Here is an 18,385-nt window from a genome sequence, read left to right on the forward strand (position 1 = left end):
TTTATCGATTGATGGTGGTCTTAAAAAATGACACCATTAGTGCCATCTAGTGAAGTTGAAACATATCGAATTGAATCGCAAAAGAATTGAATGTTCTTGTATGTTTATTTGTAAAGTTCTTTATGTATAACAAGAAGAACTATTTTAAAAATAATATGTTTTCAATTTCTGAAACTAAATGTCTCTAATATAGAAAAAAAAGGTTCGAATCGTTAGTCTCCTTGTTCATTGCCAGATGACGCTGGCGGTACTATTTTCAAAGCACACTTCGATATAAAATTAAAAAATATATAAAGCAATAGTTATAAAATATTTTCACTTTTTAAATCATTCGATTTTATTCATTAACATACACTAGTTTCATGTATCAAATGCTAATTGTAATTATCATTAAAATAGTTTACTGATCTCTTCAGTTTTCACATCCGGAAGTAATCATTTCCGGTTTCTTCAGGAGAGGTGAGTGTTTGAAGTTGGTCTGCCAAATTGAGAGATATTTCCTTTTAATGTTTAGCATTATTTCTTATTAATAAGACAGTTACTATCCAAATTAATGTATAATTGTTTGTTATATAAATAATCATGAAAAAATACATGGACCTCTTCGAATTTTTAGAAATTCATGTTCATCGTGCTTGCATCGGAAAGTTACGTTGAGGCACGTAATTTGAAAACTTTTGGAGGGAAACGAGTGACCAGAAATGAACGAAGTAAAATCAAATCTTTTTATTATTCTCAAATAACTTAATTGTAATCTTTCATTTTTATTTGATGCCAGTATAAACTTTATCAAGTTAATAAAAGATTTATATAAATTATTCAGTTACTTTGATGCTATGAATGCATTTTTAATCGAGAACCGGAAGTTTCAGGTAATCTAACTATTCATCTTCTGGTCAGAGGATTCAATAAACATACAGAGGAGTTGTTTTTGCGTTGAATATTCACGAATTTCCATTGTTTTCTTCGCTATATCAAAAAGAGCGAAACTTACAGTTTACCGCACATTTCAGGGTTCCCGTCCGAGTTTCAGTTCTTTCGTTCGACCGTTCTGAGAGTAGGCTTACACTTAAAGAGAACGATGTTCAGCATATACATGTTTGTATGTAATAAAAGCAGGAAACAGATACCGATAAAATAGACATGATTTAATGGAGGGAAACAAAAATACTAGAAATTGATCGCAATTAGGTAAGGTTATATTCTTTTGACAATGTAATTGTTTCTGGTATAATAATATTCTTGTATATGCCTTGTAATTTATTATAGTCGTATTGTACATAATGTTAATAATGTCCTATGCATATAGGTTATGTGTGACTTCACATACACATGTAAAATGAATTAATTTTATTGTAAGTATATCAATGTGTACAACTATGAATTTGCAATTTAAGTTAATGTATATTAATCATGTATCACATATAATCTAGTACATCAGTAGAATATTAAGTTTGAAATTAAACAAGTATACTTTATAGGAATTAATGCAAATGTTTAAAATATTAATTGAACATAACTGGATATAAAAGTACATAAGTTACATAAGATTAAAACTAAAGTTACAACAACTGTAATTGATAAGTATTAATTATACATATTATGTGATATTAAATTTAAAGTCATAGCAAGTATAATTCATAAGTATCAACTTTATATATTGGCTATACTAGTCAAATATAAATTAAATATTAATACACATCAATTATGTAAGATTAAATTTGAAATCAAAATAGATGCAATTCATGAATATTAACTTACTATGTCCAACACAATTGAGAATATAAATCAATTTAATTTTAACACAAATCCATTATGACTCATAAGTAAATAAATGGATTTAACTAAGCACCTAGAATAGACATAAATAACAAATATGATCTGATATAAGCAGCTTAGTAAAGCCACTTTGCTACATTTCTAAATTGAGCATGGTGATCAAAATCATGAAGCAGATGTTTTTAATTCACTATAAGTCCAAATTTAGTGTAGCCTTAGAATAAATCTACTTAATTTATGGACATAAATCGTCATTAATCCCCAATGCAACTAAACCAAATACAATTTATTACAGGTCAAGTATAAGCATAAGTCAGGATGGACGTGACGCGAGTGCAATTCATTATGTGCGGTTATGTAAAAGAAAAAGCGTGATGAAGAGAGAAAAAGAGAGTGGGAGAGAGCATACACAGCTAGAACTGAAAATAGACGGTCTTCCGATCAAATAAAAGGAATTGAGCGGCGTCTAAAAACTGCCGAAGGGCACATACACACGCGGGATCAAGAAATCCAGCTGTCAGACTATAAATTGTTCCATAGTTTACTTTGTATTCAGCAAATTTATTTGGACATTTTTCCTGAGTCAGTCAGATCGGTTTATATTCGCGACGTGATCCTTGCCGATGAATACGTCCTCTTCAGATTTCCACCCGTTCGCGAATGGTCGAATGTACATTCCGGCGCGATGGGGCTTCTTTTGACTAACAGTAAATGTAGTTACCAAAGTTGTCAAGTTACCAAAACCCAGAATTAAAAAATTCTTTAATTCAAAAGTTTGTCAATCAAAATCTAGCAAGTAGTGTTGCCTTTTTCCAGCTACATTTTCTTGAAAGAAGCCTACTACGTCCGCTGGTGCACTTTGCTTTACTCAAATCGTTAATCATGCTTTTTCTAATCGCGTCATTTTTTTTTTAATAGTTACGTTGACATATATTTTTACATTAATCTTTTTTAACCTCATTCTCAAGATCAGAGTTATTTCAATATAGAATGAATTGATACTATGCTGAATGCTTCTTGTAATCAATCGCCTCATTACCAGAGTGATTGAATGGAGATTTATCTTCCATTTGAACTTGACATGAAATGCCTCGCAGATTCGGTTCTCCATCTCTCTCTTCACTTAAACTAATCTCCGCGGTTAACAAATTTGGCAGGAGGCGAATGTTAGGTTTATGAGAAGTTAATTTAGACCTGCTCATAAATTTGCCTCTTATATGTTATGTCTTGATGAAGTAAAACGACTGTATTCAGCTTGGCCCCGATTATTTTCGCGGACCCGAAAATTGGTCGTTGTAATTACCGTGTCTGCACCATTTCAGGACACATCATCTTGTCGGACGAATGGATATAGAGAAAAGGCGTACGCGCGTAGCGCGGTTGACCCGTTTAAAAAAGATCACCCTCGCATCTGTTGCTGAGCGCAACAGATCCTACAGTCGGAGAAGGAGGTTGTATCAGGGAGAAAGAGGATGAAATCTACGTCAATGTGTGCATGGTGAAATGCGATTTTTTTTATCTCTTTTTTCCCCTCCTGGCATGACTCGCGGTTGCTGACGGCGATGCGAGTCTGTCTTGCAAATTTTCAACTAAGCTCATTGAACAATTTCAGCTGATTCGCAATTGATCACAGGGTGAATGTAGGGTTTGCTAAAAGTTGAGGAGAGTTATGAAGTTTAAGTTGTTTAAGTGGTTCGAATGAGATGGTTAACGAAACAGTGAATCATGAATGAAGGTTTGATATTGCTAGGGCAGTTCATACAAACATTAACTCATCCTTTTATGTGTATTTTTGTTGCGCAATATCAGCGCCCTACATAAACTTTGAGCTAATTTGAACACCCTACTACTTTTTACATAAAAGTAAAAACAATTGACAAACTAAACCCTTTGAAACTAGGTGTGTACCTCTCGCATATTTCTCCAAGATCAACGGTTTAATTCGTCGCTCATTAAAAAGATCCGCGGATACACGTTCACTCGTGGTCTCGCCATGCATTGTCACTGGAGAGAGCAAGAAAGTAAGAGCGAGAGGGGACAGGATCGTCGCGAAATATCATCCGTAGGAAGAGGAGAGGAATACGGATCATCATCGAGGAGAAGGAGGACAAGAGCGGTTACGAGGAAATCGAGAAAGACGCGTCGAAGGAGACAGAGAGTAAAAGCGGCCGCGTGGAAGGGGGGCACATCGGCGTGGGGGTAGGCCGTGCGAGTAAGCCCGACGAGCGCCGATGTGCCCGTCGGAGCAACAAAGATGGCGCATCGCTCTGGTAGATGGAGCGACGGAGACGACGTGTCGCGCGCGAGCGAGAAAGTCAGAAGGAAGCGGCTCGACGGAGAGAGCAGAGAAAGAGGAAGCGGACGTCTCCGGGAGAGCGTGCGAGATAGAGCGACGGACCGTAAGGGAACGGCTGAAACCGACTCCGCGTGGAGAGGGGAAAAGCACCGGGCTTTTGAAAAAGTTTTATCTTGCCGGCGCGCTCGGCCTTTCAGACGCTACCGAACGCCGGTACGCTCTTGTACAGTGCCCCGTGTGTCCGGTGCTCGCACGAACCAGTTCCCAGAGACGAGCTCTTTGGCCACGGTATTCGCCGGTCCTCTGGCCGGTTCGCGGACGCGTTCGAGTCCAGAGTGCCCTTGGAAGGGACTGGTCGCGTGTTCTCCTTCCCCGTCATGCGTTGACGATTTCTTCAGGCTGCACGTACAAACTGAGGAACAGAGGTGGACGAACAGTGGGTGTTACTTAGGTGAGATACACGCTGAAGAGGACCGGGATCGTTGCGAGCAACATGAGGGACCCGGTGTCGCCGAGGAGGTGCTTGCTTCTGCTCTTGATCGTGGCGGCTGCCCTCGTGGATGCTTCCCAGGTGAGAACACTCGGCTGCAATGTAGGCTCATAACGAGTGAAGCCAAGACTTCTATTTTGGAGGATTCCAAATTTTCAGAGTTAAACATTTTTTAACTGAAAGTTTTAAATAGCAAAACATCTAAAAAATCAACAAGTGATGGTGCCATTTTTACCAACATGCTCGCGAGTGTGCACTTCATTCTACTTTTAACTGCCTGCTGTCTGTTTCTGGCTTGGTACCACCTGGTCAAATGGATCCAAAGCTGTTCACGACATTCTGTACAGTCTGTGGTATCAGGAAATTAGCGAATGATTGAATGCTTCTCGATAATAGGCTGCGTTTGGTTGACTTTGGATCCTCTAGGTCAGACACGTTTTTATCTTGTCCTTATACCTTGCTTCGTTGTGAAGCGCTGAATATAAATGCTGATCGTTCACCGATCGCTCTTCGTAATTGTCCAAGAAATCTTTGGATTTCTTAACCTTTCTTGTCATGGAATATTCCAATATAATGCTACACAAGATTTTCCTATTATCAATTACTCACGGTGATAAGCGTTACCGGTCAGATTCGCTGAAAATTTTCTGTGTCGAGTACATCATGGCACATTTTCTTTTACCTTCATTATTCGTGTAATCAGAATGTAAAAGAAGTATGTATCATGTGCGTTATGTATGTTCTTCAACATAGTCAAGATGGACTTTCTTCAATAATTATGTGTACTGTAATATTTAAGAATATTATACACGTGGGTAAAAAATGATGGATCAAATGGCTGGATCTCAAATGAATCGAATCATAACAGTCAACTGAAATACGAGTGGAAGACAAAAATCTGGCGACAGGCTGGATGACATTTCGACGGATCGGCAGTTTCCAAAGCTGACGCGAGCTCTGTTCGCGTCTACGAACTTTCCGATGTGATCGGAATATAATTCGTGCGAGAATTTACGAGAATGCATAACGATTCGAATAGCAATTCGAACTACGTAGATAGCGATACGTTGCCCAGGGCGGAAGGTGTAAACGAGAAAATCAAAGGAACTTTGGGAAGAATCTCTTCTTTATAACTTCATTCAAATACTAAAGTTAATCTTGCCCTTATGTACAGTTTCTTTTTACTTATTAATTAAATCAGTTTGCTAGAAGTATTTTTTGCTGGCTATGAGTCTTCTGCACAAAATTTGTTATTCTACATTCAATGCCTCAAAATACCATAATGATAACTCTAATCAATATTAACAATAATAGTGTACTTTAGAACTGAAGATAGTCTTACGAGGATGCAGCTGCAGAGGCATAGATTTTACTAAAAGGCGTCGATTGACCGACTGTCATTAAGGAATTACTTGTTAAAGTCGTATGAAGAGACTCAGTTAGTTTAATATTGGCCGGATGTCGAATAATACTTTCTGATAAGTGACGAGAAGGTATGCGAAGATTCTTATCTTTCCACGTAACACCGGTACGTAACACCGTGTGTAATCGTGAGTTAATTCGGTGAGTGAACTTTTGTCAGACTTTGTCCAGAAATTCAACAGTCAGTTGCTGCCATTTTGTCATCTTTCTGTTAATAATCGTTCATTAATTTCCTGCTTAGGTTCTGAAGAATGTTTACCTAACTTGAGTGTGATTCTATGAGTATGTTTGATGGAGTGGAGAATGTTTGTTAACAATTTTCAAGGTATCTATATTTTTATTAAATTTGTAAAAATTTGATAATGTGGAGAATATTCTTAAATATTGATTGAATGAATTTATGTGTCTGTAATTTTCAAGGTATTTACATCTGCAGGGATTAAATTAGTTTGAAGATCTCTTACCAAGGGAAAATTTGATTTGCATGAGAATAGTGAAAGAGAAATATTGATGTGTCAAGTTTCATATCCTGGATTCTAGTTCCATTCGTTTATTTTATAATTAATTTAGCTATTTCGATTATTCGATAAGCTAATCTTTTGAAAGCTACAAGAAACGTCTATTTATACATTATTGTTCATTTAATCCAATAATCTCGGAATATAAAATTTGTAAAAATAGATATCTATTAAAAATCTAATGCAAAGTTCAGTGCAACTCCACTCGATTCTAACAATGAACATTGTGGGTGAAGATAAATAATAATAAAATAAGAACTCAAGATTTGTCAAGTTCTAGCTTGAGTATGCTTAGGTATTTTTGATTATCTCCACTCCCAATGGAGCTACAACTTTGGTACAATGGTTAGAACCGAGTTGTGTACACAGCATTAACTATAAGACGTATAACTAAGTTGCGATTTCGATTAGTATACAGATTGCGAGTGTTCTATTGAATTATCATGCGATAACCCAAGCTTGATTGCGTTATTAGTTTGGGAAATCCAGCATCGTGCATTAAGTTGATGCATAAACAAAAGTTGCTTTTCGAGACAGTCTTATAGCGAATTGTATGAATATTTACGTATTGGCAACGACTTTACTATGTTATGTCGTCACGCGTATATCTCCTACGCGGTGTATCACCCCCGCGTTATATCTGTACGTAGAGCCACGCGCTATATCGCCCACGCGTTGTACAGCCGCGTTATATTACTCACTCGTAAAATTCTAATCTTCGTGCATAAATAAATGAAAGAATTTTTTCAATCTGCAGCTTAGCGAGTGATCTAAAATTGGCTGACCGATTTTCGTGGTGCTGAAACTTTTCAAACCATTTTCAGCGATATTTTAATGCTTTATGAAACTTGCTCAGTTGATTGTTAACTATTTTCTTCGCTAACTGATATTTATATTTAATGATCTTTGATTATATCAATTTGAACCTGGAGTTATTTTAAAAATACGGAAGGAATGATACCGTGTAGCATATTTATCCATAAATAGAAATTTTATAAGACATAAGAAAATGACAGCACCATCGACCATTCTGATATCCAGAGAGTATTTTTGAAAAGTCAAAATGTGCTCGATATGGATATACTTCGTGTGTTTCCTGTATTCTGCGATTTTCTTTGCTGCCGGCTTTAAATAACCATTCGACCGTCAATCTTCATAAGATTCCGATACGCGAATTTTATCTGTTCCTTTCTCGATCTCGTCTTTCCGTTCATTCTATTTTAACGCGGTTAAAAATGATCTAATCCACATTTTCTTGTCATGTAAATAATTACCTGAAATATGTTAACTTGTTTTCAATTTAAAAGAAGTCAAATATTTCATCACAAACCTTTTTCGCAGGTCAGTAACAATGAGTGGATGAAACTGTATAAATTGAGGATAGTAAAAAGTGTCATTGGGAAGAAATGGACGTTGAATGGAGCATGAAATGCATGTGTTGGAAGTGGATGCGTTTGTAAGATTTTAAAGTAACTTTCATTTCTTAAAATATTATTTCATTTACTCAAGCGATTTTGTATTATGTATTCAAATATTTAAGAGAATTATATGTTTTCCTGTGCTGCATTATTTTTAAATTTCCCGCCCGTTTTTTGCGGGAAATTTCAAACGTAATGCAAGTTTCAGAGTAATGATTCATCAATCATGCAAATGTCAGTAGGGTTTTTTAAATAAACGAATAAGTGACAGAATGTTATGGGGGTCAACGGGGTTTAAAAGAAGCCTCGTTCTCGCTGTTTGTATCTTTTCGTCGGGATGGATGCGTTTCTCGGTTAGAATTGCCGGACCAAGGGGATTCACCGGAGAAAAAGCTCGAAAGATTTGTACCTTATGAAAAATATGGTAATGTACAGGGTGAGCGGCCACGTTCGATACCGTGGTTGTTCTCACCCAATGGGAGACCAAGATTCCACAAAGATTTTGAGGCTTCAGACAGGACGCGTAATTTGAAAAGTTCTGCAAAACATGCAGAAATGTTGATCAACTTTATTCTTTGTTTATGAAGAGTTTATTAGGAGGAAGGGAAGTCACGATATTTCAGGAGCTTCTCCGGGAAAAATCGTTTAATCAAGCTTTCAGTGCTTCATAGTTACTCTCGATTTTACAATTGTCCACTGTCTTATATTTTTAAAATTGTTCACAAGGAATTTTAATATGTATCAGGTCTTTTCAGATGGTTTCTATAAAAAGTCATTTTCAGTTGGAGGATTGAAGACTATGTCAGGAGGAAAATGACTATATGAATGATTTATTGATATTGTTAATAGAAAGCTAATAATTCTATTAAATGACTAATTCTTGATTCTACAAAACTAGCATGATTTCATGAGATAAAAGATGGCACACCAGATTGCAGCCAGAAATTCACTGAAAATGACTATATTAATGATTCATTGATATTGTTAATAGAAAGCTAATAATTCTATTAAATGACTTATTCCTGATTCTACAAAACTAGCATGATTTCATGAGATAAAAGATGGCACACCAGATTGCAGCCAGAAATTCACTGAAAATGACTATATCAATGATTCATTGATAGTGTTAATAGAAAGTTAATAATTCTATTAAATGACTAATTCTTGATTCTACAAAACTAGCATGATTTCATGAGATAAAAGATGGCACACCAGATTGCAGCCAGAAATTCACTGAAAATGACTATATCAATGATTCATTGATATTGTTAATAGAAAGCTAATAATTCTATTAAATGACTAATTCTTGATTCTACAAAACTAGCATGATTTCATGAGATAAAAGATGGCACACCAGATTGCAGCCAGAAATTCACTGAAAATGTCTGATTCATTGGTATTTCCGGTAGAAAATTATTGATAACTTCAACCAAAGAATGATTCTACAGTCCACAAAGTGTGACATCATTTTATGATATAATAGTGTTAAGGAGTAATACTGGCACATCAATTTGAAGGTTAAGTTTGGATGAAAATTATCATCAACTTATTTAGACTTGTCGATTAAATGGTGGTTAGGCGACACGAATCGATTTCCAGCCTCGTTTCAAGTTCTCGAAAGCAGAGAGAACGTAGGGATCCGTGTTGCAAGTACTCCTTGTTCCTAAGTACTGGTACTCGAGGGTCGTACGAGTGCAAGCTCGAGTGCTTTATCACAGGAAGGGACCGACTTCTCGACGATCGTCGATTCGCAAGACGATTTTCACTGACCACTTTTTCTCATTCGCTCAAGACGTCTCCAAAACTGTCCACGTTTTATTACAAAAGGTGTCCACTCTATTTAAAAAGTGTCGACGTTAAGAACTACTGAAATACTTATTTGTTTGCATATAAAAGTTTGATATTATTAATTTTGTTTATATACATTTAATTTGTAATCATTGTTACAAATATTATAAATACTATTTGTACTTTCAGATCAGAAGTACCTGTTCTTAGTTTATGAAGTGAGGAACTTGATTTTTCGTGTCTCTGTTTAATTACAAGTTCTTAGAAGTGACGGGTTTATCCATGGATAAATATAGACAAGCACCACTCGAATAGCCACCTAAACGTCCACTCGACACGATTAAATAGCCTGTCAATTGCTGTTTAATTAAACCGATCCGGTTAGCGATGAAACGCAATCAAAGCCAACGCCTTAATGAGACACCTTTTGTTTGCCTTCAAATTTTTTCACGATTTCTTAACACACGGCCCTCTCTGTTCTTTTGTGACGTAACTATTGAAACGATGAAAGATCTCTTGTACTTCAATGGTGATTTTCTTATTATTCGGTCCACTGACTTAATAACACATTGGAATTGAATTGAGTCTTAAGGGCATTCTGGGCTCTAGATTCAACTTGGAGGATGTTCTAGCTAGGGTGAGCTTTAAGGGAATTTTCAATACAAGATTATATTTACTGCTATTACTATGCACAGATGTGAATTAGTTTGAATATCTAAAACAATTAATGAGACAAGTTGTCTCATTTTATCTGATACATATAGATCAGTAGTAAAAAAGTTAATTATCAGTTCCGGTCAGATAACTACAAGGAATGTTCCTAGTAATCCATTTACGATTACTCACGGTTACGAGCGAGGATTACTCAACGATAAAAAGGTTAAGTCACTTTCCACATTTCTCTCGAAACGTCACATGGACATTCCTGGAAACTTCACTATCTATATTTTTGCAATTTTTAATCTGGAAGACCGAGTACCGTAAAGATAATTAGTGTGAAAGGTCAGGTTTCTCAAACTGATTCAACGTGATAACACACGTGTATGATGCTTTAATTTCACGTAGTCTTCCAGAATAAATTTTCCTTCGTGTTGGAGTACAATAGAGGGCTAACTCAGTCCAAATTGATTTTTCCTATAATCCGTCGAGGTATTATCTCCCGGACTCTTCTTGGTAATCGCTGGTTCGTTAGGAACATACGTGTGCGCGAGTCTGTATAATCGTTTCGAGGCTTTACGAATCAATATGTTGGTCTAGGTCGAGCCTTAAACCATTTATGAGATTAGTTTAATAGGAGTTTCAAAAATCATTCTTGATATTGGGAGGGATACCTGATGCTTCAAATTCTGCATCATTAAGTATACTGTGTTTCAAGTTTGAAACCTCAAATATTTGTCAATACTCAAACACTGAGTCTCAAACTTAGACCCAGTAATATAATATCCATATCCAGTTTACAGATGAAGGCCTCAATCAGTGTTAAACAAAGCAGAGCGAAGCCTCAAACTATTCATCAAACACTATAGCGTAACACTCACAATTGGAAGCCTTAAATGTTAATAAAATTAAATATAATATTGCAAGAATAACAATGGCAGTTATGATAATTCAAGCCTCAAATGTGAAACTTCAACTGCGAAGCTTCAACTGTGAAGCCTCAACTATGAAGCCTCAACTGTGAAACTTTAACTGCGGAGGCACAACTGTGAAACTTCAACTGCGAAGCCTCAACTGTGAAACTTAAAGATCATCAATTGAATCACAATTTCATGAATTAAATAATTAATGAAAGAGCAAACAAGATTTGAATGACTATAATCTTGTACGAACATGAGACATCAAATTGAATGCATAAATTTGGAAATTATAGTGCTTGACAAGATATAGTGATTCATTAAAGGCCGTTTACACGTGCCGTTAACGTTGGACGAAGTAAGTTCGACGCTTGGACAGGTAGGATTCCTGTGTCGAGGCTTCTCGCCGGTGCATCTGGTACGCATGCACTGGTAAATAACGTGTTTTCACCAGCCCACCTTATCGATCCGTTTCCGCATTGGTTACTTCTCCTCGTTTTTCGAATTTCTCGCGGATTTGCGAAACCATATGATTCCGCTCTTTCGTAGAATTTATATTGAAGCCGATACCGCGGCGACGAACATGGAAACGAACGACTTTGGAGATATTGCTTTCGCTTGGATTTGCTGTCGTACCTGATGTCTTAATTCTCCTCAATTTTTTATCACAGCTTCGCTTCTGACTGTAACAGAATCATCTTTGAAAATTTTATAAATTTCTGAATTACAGCTTAAAGGAAATTTTTTGCAAATGCTTGCTTGAAGTTTGATACACTTTAAGAGGACTTTAATGAAATTTCTGCTTGAATCTTTAGTCCATGATTGAAACAACAATAAGCAAAAATTTCTAAAATTCTGATCCAGGGTGAAAAGTACCAATTAAGCTTAATTGAGAAGTGGACCTCATTATTCAGACAGATAATTGTCCATCGATTCCTGTTGCATCAAACCCTGAAGCACAAAGAATGTCTGGATACCGGGTCTGGTATTAAGATTCGATGTCACGAAGAGGGTTAAACGAGAAAAAGAAAAAATGGAAGGAGACGTCGGAATAGTCGCGTTCTGGAAGGCGTGGGCGTCTGAAACTGGTTTCCATGTTGTGCCCGTCGTAAGGGCCCGAACCAAATGAAAGAGTACAGTTGCACAGATACCAATGCGAATCTTATTCCAAATGTCCGTTTCCTTCGCGTGATTCGTTTGTTTGGACGATGAGTACACGATCCGAACGAGGTACATTTATGGACAGTCCTGACACGACTCGAATGATCCTGGAGCCTTATATCGTTCGTATCAAAATGGAGTTCGTTACGCCTGAAATACGTTTTCTTCGGCGAGATCCTCAAGTTGTAAACCAGTTGGATACTGGACCACAGCTGGACACTTATTGGTAGATGACTCAACCTCCGAATGAAGCTCTTTTCAGTTAAATATAACTCAAGGGTAAAAATTGAGTCGTCGGGGATTATTTGGATTTATTAATCTAAACCAGGTCTATATTTTGTGCAAATTTGATAAAAAGGAAGAATAGATGTAGGTTCCTAAACATAGATCTTGTATGAGTAAGATAAGTTAAGAGACACAGCTTAGCACAATAGAGATGTTAACATTGTAGAGATAATTTATCTCATAACCTCATAGTGTGATTCAACTTAACTACCGTTAAGTTTGATAGCGAAGTAGAACTGAAATGTTTAAAGGACAAACCTAACTAATTGTAACTTGATAAAGATACTATAACGAAATAACTCTAAATACCGAACTCATTTTCAGTTCAACAGCCGTAGCAGGATCGAAAGAAGACAGCCAAGTTACACAGACAAATCTCAAAAATAACCTAATCAAATCCAGGTCGTAATAGCAGAGTCGAAAGGAACGAAGATGTTATGATTATGTAAAGCGGTAGTTAACAAAGATCTAATCCAGACTCGGTTAAATTTAACCCGAAGATTTCACCTAATCGAATCGAGCCGATCGCAAATCTCAAGATAGCGAAGAGGCTGCAGAGTAGGCTAGTCGCGGCGATCGTTGTCTGAACATACTGTTCGATCGGGTTAACTATTCCTGGCACGGAATCGTTTCGAGACGTTGAATCTCACGTACGGGACGTATCTTACGCATTACCTCTTTGTTTAACCACTTGTCAGGGTACCGGTGTTATCTCGACGAAACCAACCGGCGACTGCAAAGCAACGTTGCCAGAGTAATTTCTCAGAAAATGTACATACATGTCCAGTGGCCATTCCGGTGAGATCACTTCCTCCATCAGCCATTTTTCTGTCCTCCTTGACCTCATTGGCGCGCAGAAGTACATATTATCCGTTTACCTGTGGTGCAAGGACAACATAGTATTGGCCCACAATAGGTTCCATAATTACATGATGGCTCAAACACATTTAGACAAGTATGCAAGCTCTTGGGAACCATTATTGAATGTTTAAATATTTAGAGATTTAGGGTACACAGTATTTGAGTGTTGGGAGGTTAGGAAAATTGGCATTCAAGAGTTCAATTTGGTATTCAAGAGTTTGGAGAGTATTACAGAGACTAGGGACGTGTTTAGTAATCTGAGAATTTGATATTTAATGATTTGTGGTGCTGGTATTTAGATGTCTAAGGGTTGTTTCTATAGATTTCAAAGAATGTGTACATGAATGTCTAGTAATTCATAGCGTTGTCTATTCCAGATGGCCGGAATTTCGAATGCTGAGTAATTGTATTAAAAAGAAAGAAAGGCAATGGTCGATAGAGGCAATCGAACGAACGATAATTAGCAGTTGCCCTGGTTCGAGCGCGTGCTTCTTTCCAGTAATGGCCCAGTAATTCTTCGGTTAATAAGGCCATCCTATGACAATCGAATCACATATTTCTCATTACGATATTAACAATACGTGACATCTGAAGAATTTAAATAAGTGAACAGTGCATTTATATCTGTCCGTCTATCGATTCCCGGTGGTACTCTTTTTAAACGTCCGATTAAAATTGTCAGTTTCAATTTCGGTATCAATCAATTTCACAGATTGGTACAAATTTAATTTTACTGGTATATTATTTAGCAAGTAGATAATTGTTCATGGTGGAACAATTTGGTCAGATCACTTTCATTATTCAGGTACTTCAATTACGTAATACTTTAATATTCTGGAATAAATATCTAATCCAGTACTTTCAGTTCCCAGATATTCAGTCACTGAATATTCTAGGTGTTCGGTTGAAGCACTGTGCATCAATATAGTCAACTAAATGACTCTGTGGACTACTAATTATCTAGCTAAGTCCCTAGATATCCAAGTAGCACTTGGCTCCCAATTGAAATATTTAGCATTCAAAATTTTTAGGTGTGTCAATTCTAACCTAACTTAACCTAAGATCAGGTATTCGGTTATTTAGTGCTTTAGCACCCAATCACCGAGTCATCTAGCACGAGCTTCTAATGACTGGTCGAGTACTCCTCCCCGTCGTTTGCTATCCAATATCCTAATCACCGCGTCCTCGTTTCCCTGGGTTTTGTACGCTCGAGGCGAGTCCGCCATCTTTATAAGTGCATAGTAAATTAGAGATCAGGTGCGAGCAAGGTATCTGTTCGCAGATTCACTGCCACGATCTTGGTCGCCTTATTGTTGCCAAGAGTCTTCCTCTTCTTTTGCTCGAATTTTGTCAGGGCAATCTGGAAAGGGCTAAGCTTCGTGACTTGGATCGGTTCGAATCTCGAATTCATAGGGCTTGAATAATGCAACATCTACGACCCGTATTCTTGATCCTTCCTTTCGAATTTGCCGAAAAAAAGAACGTTCAAAGATTTATCTGGTATATACCGCGAGTCTAGGCCCATTTTACAAAGAAATTCATTTTGTTTCTTTCTGCTCTTTCGTTGGAAGTTAATATTTTTGTAATTTGTTTTTTCAGATGTCATTTTGAACAGTGCCGCTTTTTAGGATGTACGAATTTTGCTTATCGACACTCGACCGAGCGGAATACTTTACAGTTTATTAGCACGAAATATTTTTAACCGAGTTTATTGACGAATCGCCGAACATTTACACGCGTTCCAACAAAATCGCTGGACCTTTGCTCGAGGGAAGATAAAAGAAAAAATGTTCCAGCGTTCTTTGAGACGAAGCCTGTTACTCGCACGATTTATGGCTGGGATCGAGTTTATGGGATGCACGCTGTTTTCGCAATTTTTAGCATAGCCTTACGTCATGCTTACTTTAAAAAGTGGAATCGCCAGATGTTTGGCAATTAAATCGAAAGAAATGTGCATGAAATTCATCTCGATATCAATTTTTTTTTACTTTTAAAATCGTTGGAAAGATTTATGAAATAAGTATAGTGACCGTGCGGTTTTAAATTAAAAAAAGTTGGTCTATAATGACGTTAGGTTATACTAGGGTTAGGTTAGGTTATACTAGAAATATAATTGTTAGAAGGCAGAATTGATTGGGAGAATTTCCTGAGCAAGTGCCTCACGAATTCCAAAAACAAGTGTAACATAGTGTTTAATTGGAAAGGAAAGACAACGTATCAGAAATAAAATTCTTATCTTAGAGAACTGAATGCCGGTCTGATCAAACAGTTTGGTAGATTAACGAAGCTAGGAATTCTGTTCTTATCTGAGGTTAGAATGAGCTGTTGCGAAGCACCATGTATCGTGCGAAACATCGATATGAAACATTTTCAATACTTTGTTGTTCACGCAGATTTTTTATCATCCTTCTATGTATTGCACCGTTGTTACCGTCCTTCCTTTTGCACTCCTACTACAGATTTAATGTTACTCAATTGTACGTTCTTCATTGTTTGCACTTGAATAGCAGTAACTGTTAACGTTTCAATGGCATGTCAATTCTTGTCAATGTCACCGTTTAGTGGAAAAGGCTTGAGACACCCTGTACATAGATCAGAGGAAACTGATTTAGAAGTGCTTTGGCGATGCGATAACTGCACCGCTCTCAGGCACAACAACCTCCACGATTCTAATCAGCCGCTATTCATCTTTATCATCCCTCTAAAATGTCTCGATTAGGCTGTTTGTCAGTGTGTTTCTCGAAATCAGAGTCACACCATTGACCATCCACAGAAAAAAACTGCAAAACTTTCATTTGAACATGTGGAATACCTAAAATCATGTAATCCCTTTACTCAATAATTTAATTTTCAATCAGTCTGATAACCAATTGTCTACATGATCTTTCTTATAAGATCATCATTACATTACTACAAAACATAACCTCAAATGATTCAAACTAAAATAAGAGATAAATAAATAAATTTATAAATCATTCAGATGTGGATGACACGGTATCCAAAGTTCACATATTTCTATAAATTTATTCAAAAAAGTACAACTTGTATTTGTCCCCAGATTCTCCGTTTTCCAGATGAGAAAGAAACGAATCAGGCTTTCGCAAGTTCACACACAGATGCGGTCAGCAATGTGGCTTGCATGCTCCATCGATTCTCAAAGGTCTGATTTACGGGCGGTGATAAAGCTTGAAAATTTATTGACATCTTCCCGAACAAGAAGGACATTTTCGCGTGCATCGTGCTTCCTTGATTTCCTTATCAAAAAGAACTACTATCTTCAATTTAAAAAGTTCGTAAACACAACGGAAATGAAACAATCAGCTCACCGTCGACACCTGATAAGCCAGCTGATAACTGGAATTCTGTTACCTATTTTTTTTTCAATTAGATCATTGCTCTGTTAGGTACCATCTGGAATTTATTATGTATCATGTTTTCTTGGAAAACGTGGGAAGTATTATTATTCTTATTTATTCAGTGATTATAATTTTTGAATTAATTATTTAAAGTGTGTGGGAGGTTAGTATTAGGAATTAGGTTGTTATTAGAAAATCAGTAGCTACGCGTTGTATTGTCACGCATAGTGTTTGTAGACGTAATCGTAGTACGTTCACACGTTGTATCTACTACTTCTACGATTGTTACTTCCACTCGTTATCTCTACGCATTGTATTCCTACGCATTACATGTCTACGCACTGTATTTCTACGCATTATGCTTCTACGCATTGTATTTCCACGCATTACGTTTCTACTCATTGTATTTCTACGCATTATGCTTCTACGCATTGTATTTCCACGCATTACGTTTCTACTCATTGTATATCCACGCATAATGCTTCCACGCATTGTATTTCCACGCATTACGTTTCTACTCATTGTATATCCACGCACATGCGTATTTCCACTCTCGTTATATTGTCACACATTATATCGCACTGTGACTTAACTCGTTACATTGTCGTTTATATCGCAACGCTACTTATGTTGCTGTACATTATCTCAAAAATTGGTTAATTTTAGTTGCATGTGTACGTAATCCGATACGATAAAGCGATCGAAGCATCAAGGCTGTACTCTTAAATGCGATAAGAACAATCGTTTTTCTGATTTTTGCAGTTCCACTCAGAACAAAGCGAAGATTTGAAGCTAGAAGTTTCAGATGAAAAATATAGTAGAATGACAATCGATAGAGTGCACACGCCTCGTGTCCTATATTGATGCTTTTTTTTTCCAATGAGTTATCGCCGCGGGCGTACACTGCAGCTAATAATTTACATATCTTTCTTGTTCAACGAGCTGTCCGCGTTTATTGCGCAATCGAGACAATACTGTTTATCGATAAGTATTGGCTGATAGTCAACGACACGTTTCTTTTTTGATTTTGAGTGAATTTTGTTGGCTGCGATATTGCTTTAGGCAATAAAAGTCAGTAGCTTAAGGTATGATAACCGAGGATCGGTTTTTCTTGATAAACTTATATCTGTCAAGGAACAGTAAGATGAATGCTTAAACATGTCATCAACCTTCTGGTATCTTTAGTATCTATTATAAATGCATTGATTCTACTTTCAGTATTCTGTGGGAATAGAAATCTATAACTAAAAGTACTAGCACTTGATTTAACCTTGTTAAATTTGTGATACAGAGTCACCAGAGGAGTGTGCAACAGAGAAAGGCTGAAAATTTCAATTTTGTCACGAAAGGTTGTGCGTGAATCGAATATTAACAGAGGCGATTAGCGGGAAACGTCGATGAGAAGGAACCGGCAGACGAGTCGTCGATCGGAGCGCA

The 18,385-nt window shown here is 36.9% G+C and overlaps 1 protein-coding gene across 18 annotated transcripts in view; it reads left to right on the plus strand.

The window, feature by feature from the left end:
• Positions 1-4,278: 4,278 nt before the first annotated feature.
• The window catches only part of trol (terribly reduced optic lobes), a 114,693-nt gene continuing 100,586 nt past the window's right edge, over positions 4,279-18,385 (plus strand). For 9 of the 18 annotated variants that reach the window (XM_076541724.1, XM_076541729.1, XM_076541726.1 and 6 more), the window contains exon 1: positions 4,284-4,646. In XM_076541724.1, the coding sequence (XP_076397839.1) occupies positions 4,569-4,646 (78 nt within the window). In that variant the 5' untranslated portion in view covers positions 4,284-4,568. Of the gene's footprint in view, positions 4,647-18,385 lie in introns of all 18 variants that reach the window. The other 9 variants (XM_076541732.1, XM_076541734.1, XM_076541733.1 and 6 more) reach the window with 4 other exon arrangements.

Source organism: Megachile rotundata, chromosome 16 (assembly GCF_050947335.1).
Source record: "Megachile rotundata isolate GNS110a chromosome 16, iyMegRotu1, whole genome shotgun sequence".
Taxonomy (NCBI): domain Eukaryota; kingdom Metazoa; phylum Arthropoda; class Insecta; order Hymenoptera; family Megachilidae; genus Megachile; species Megachile rotundata.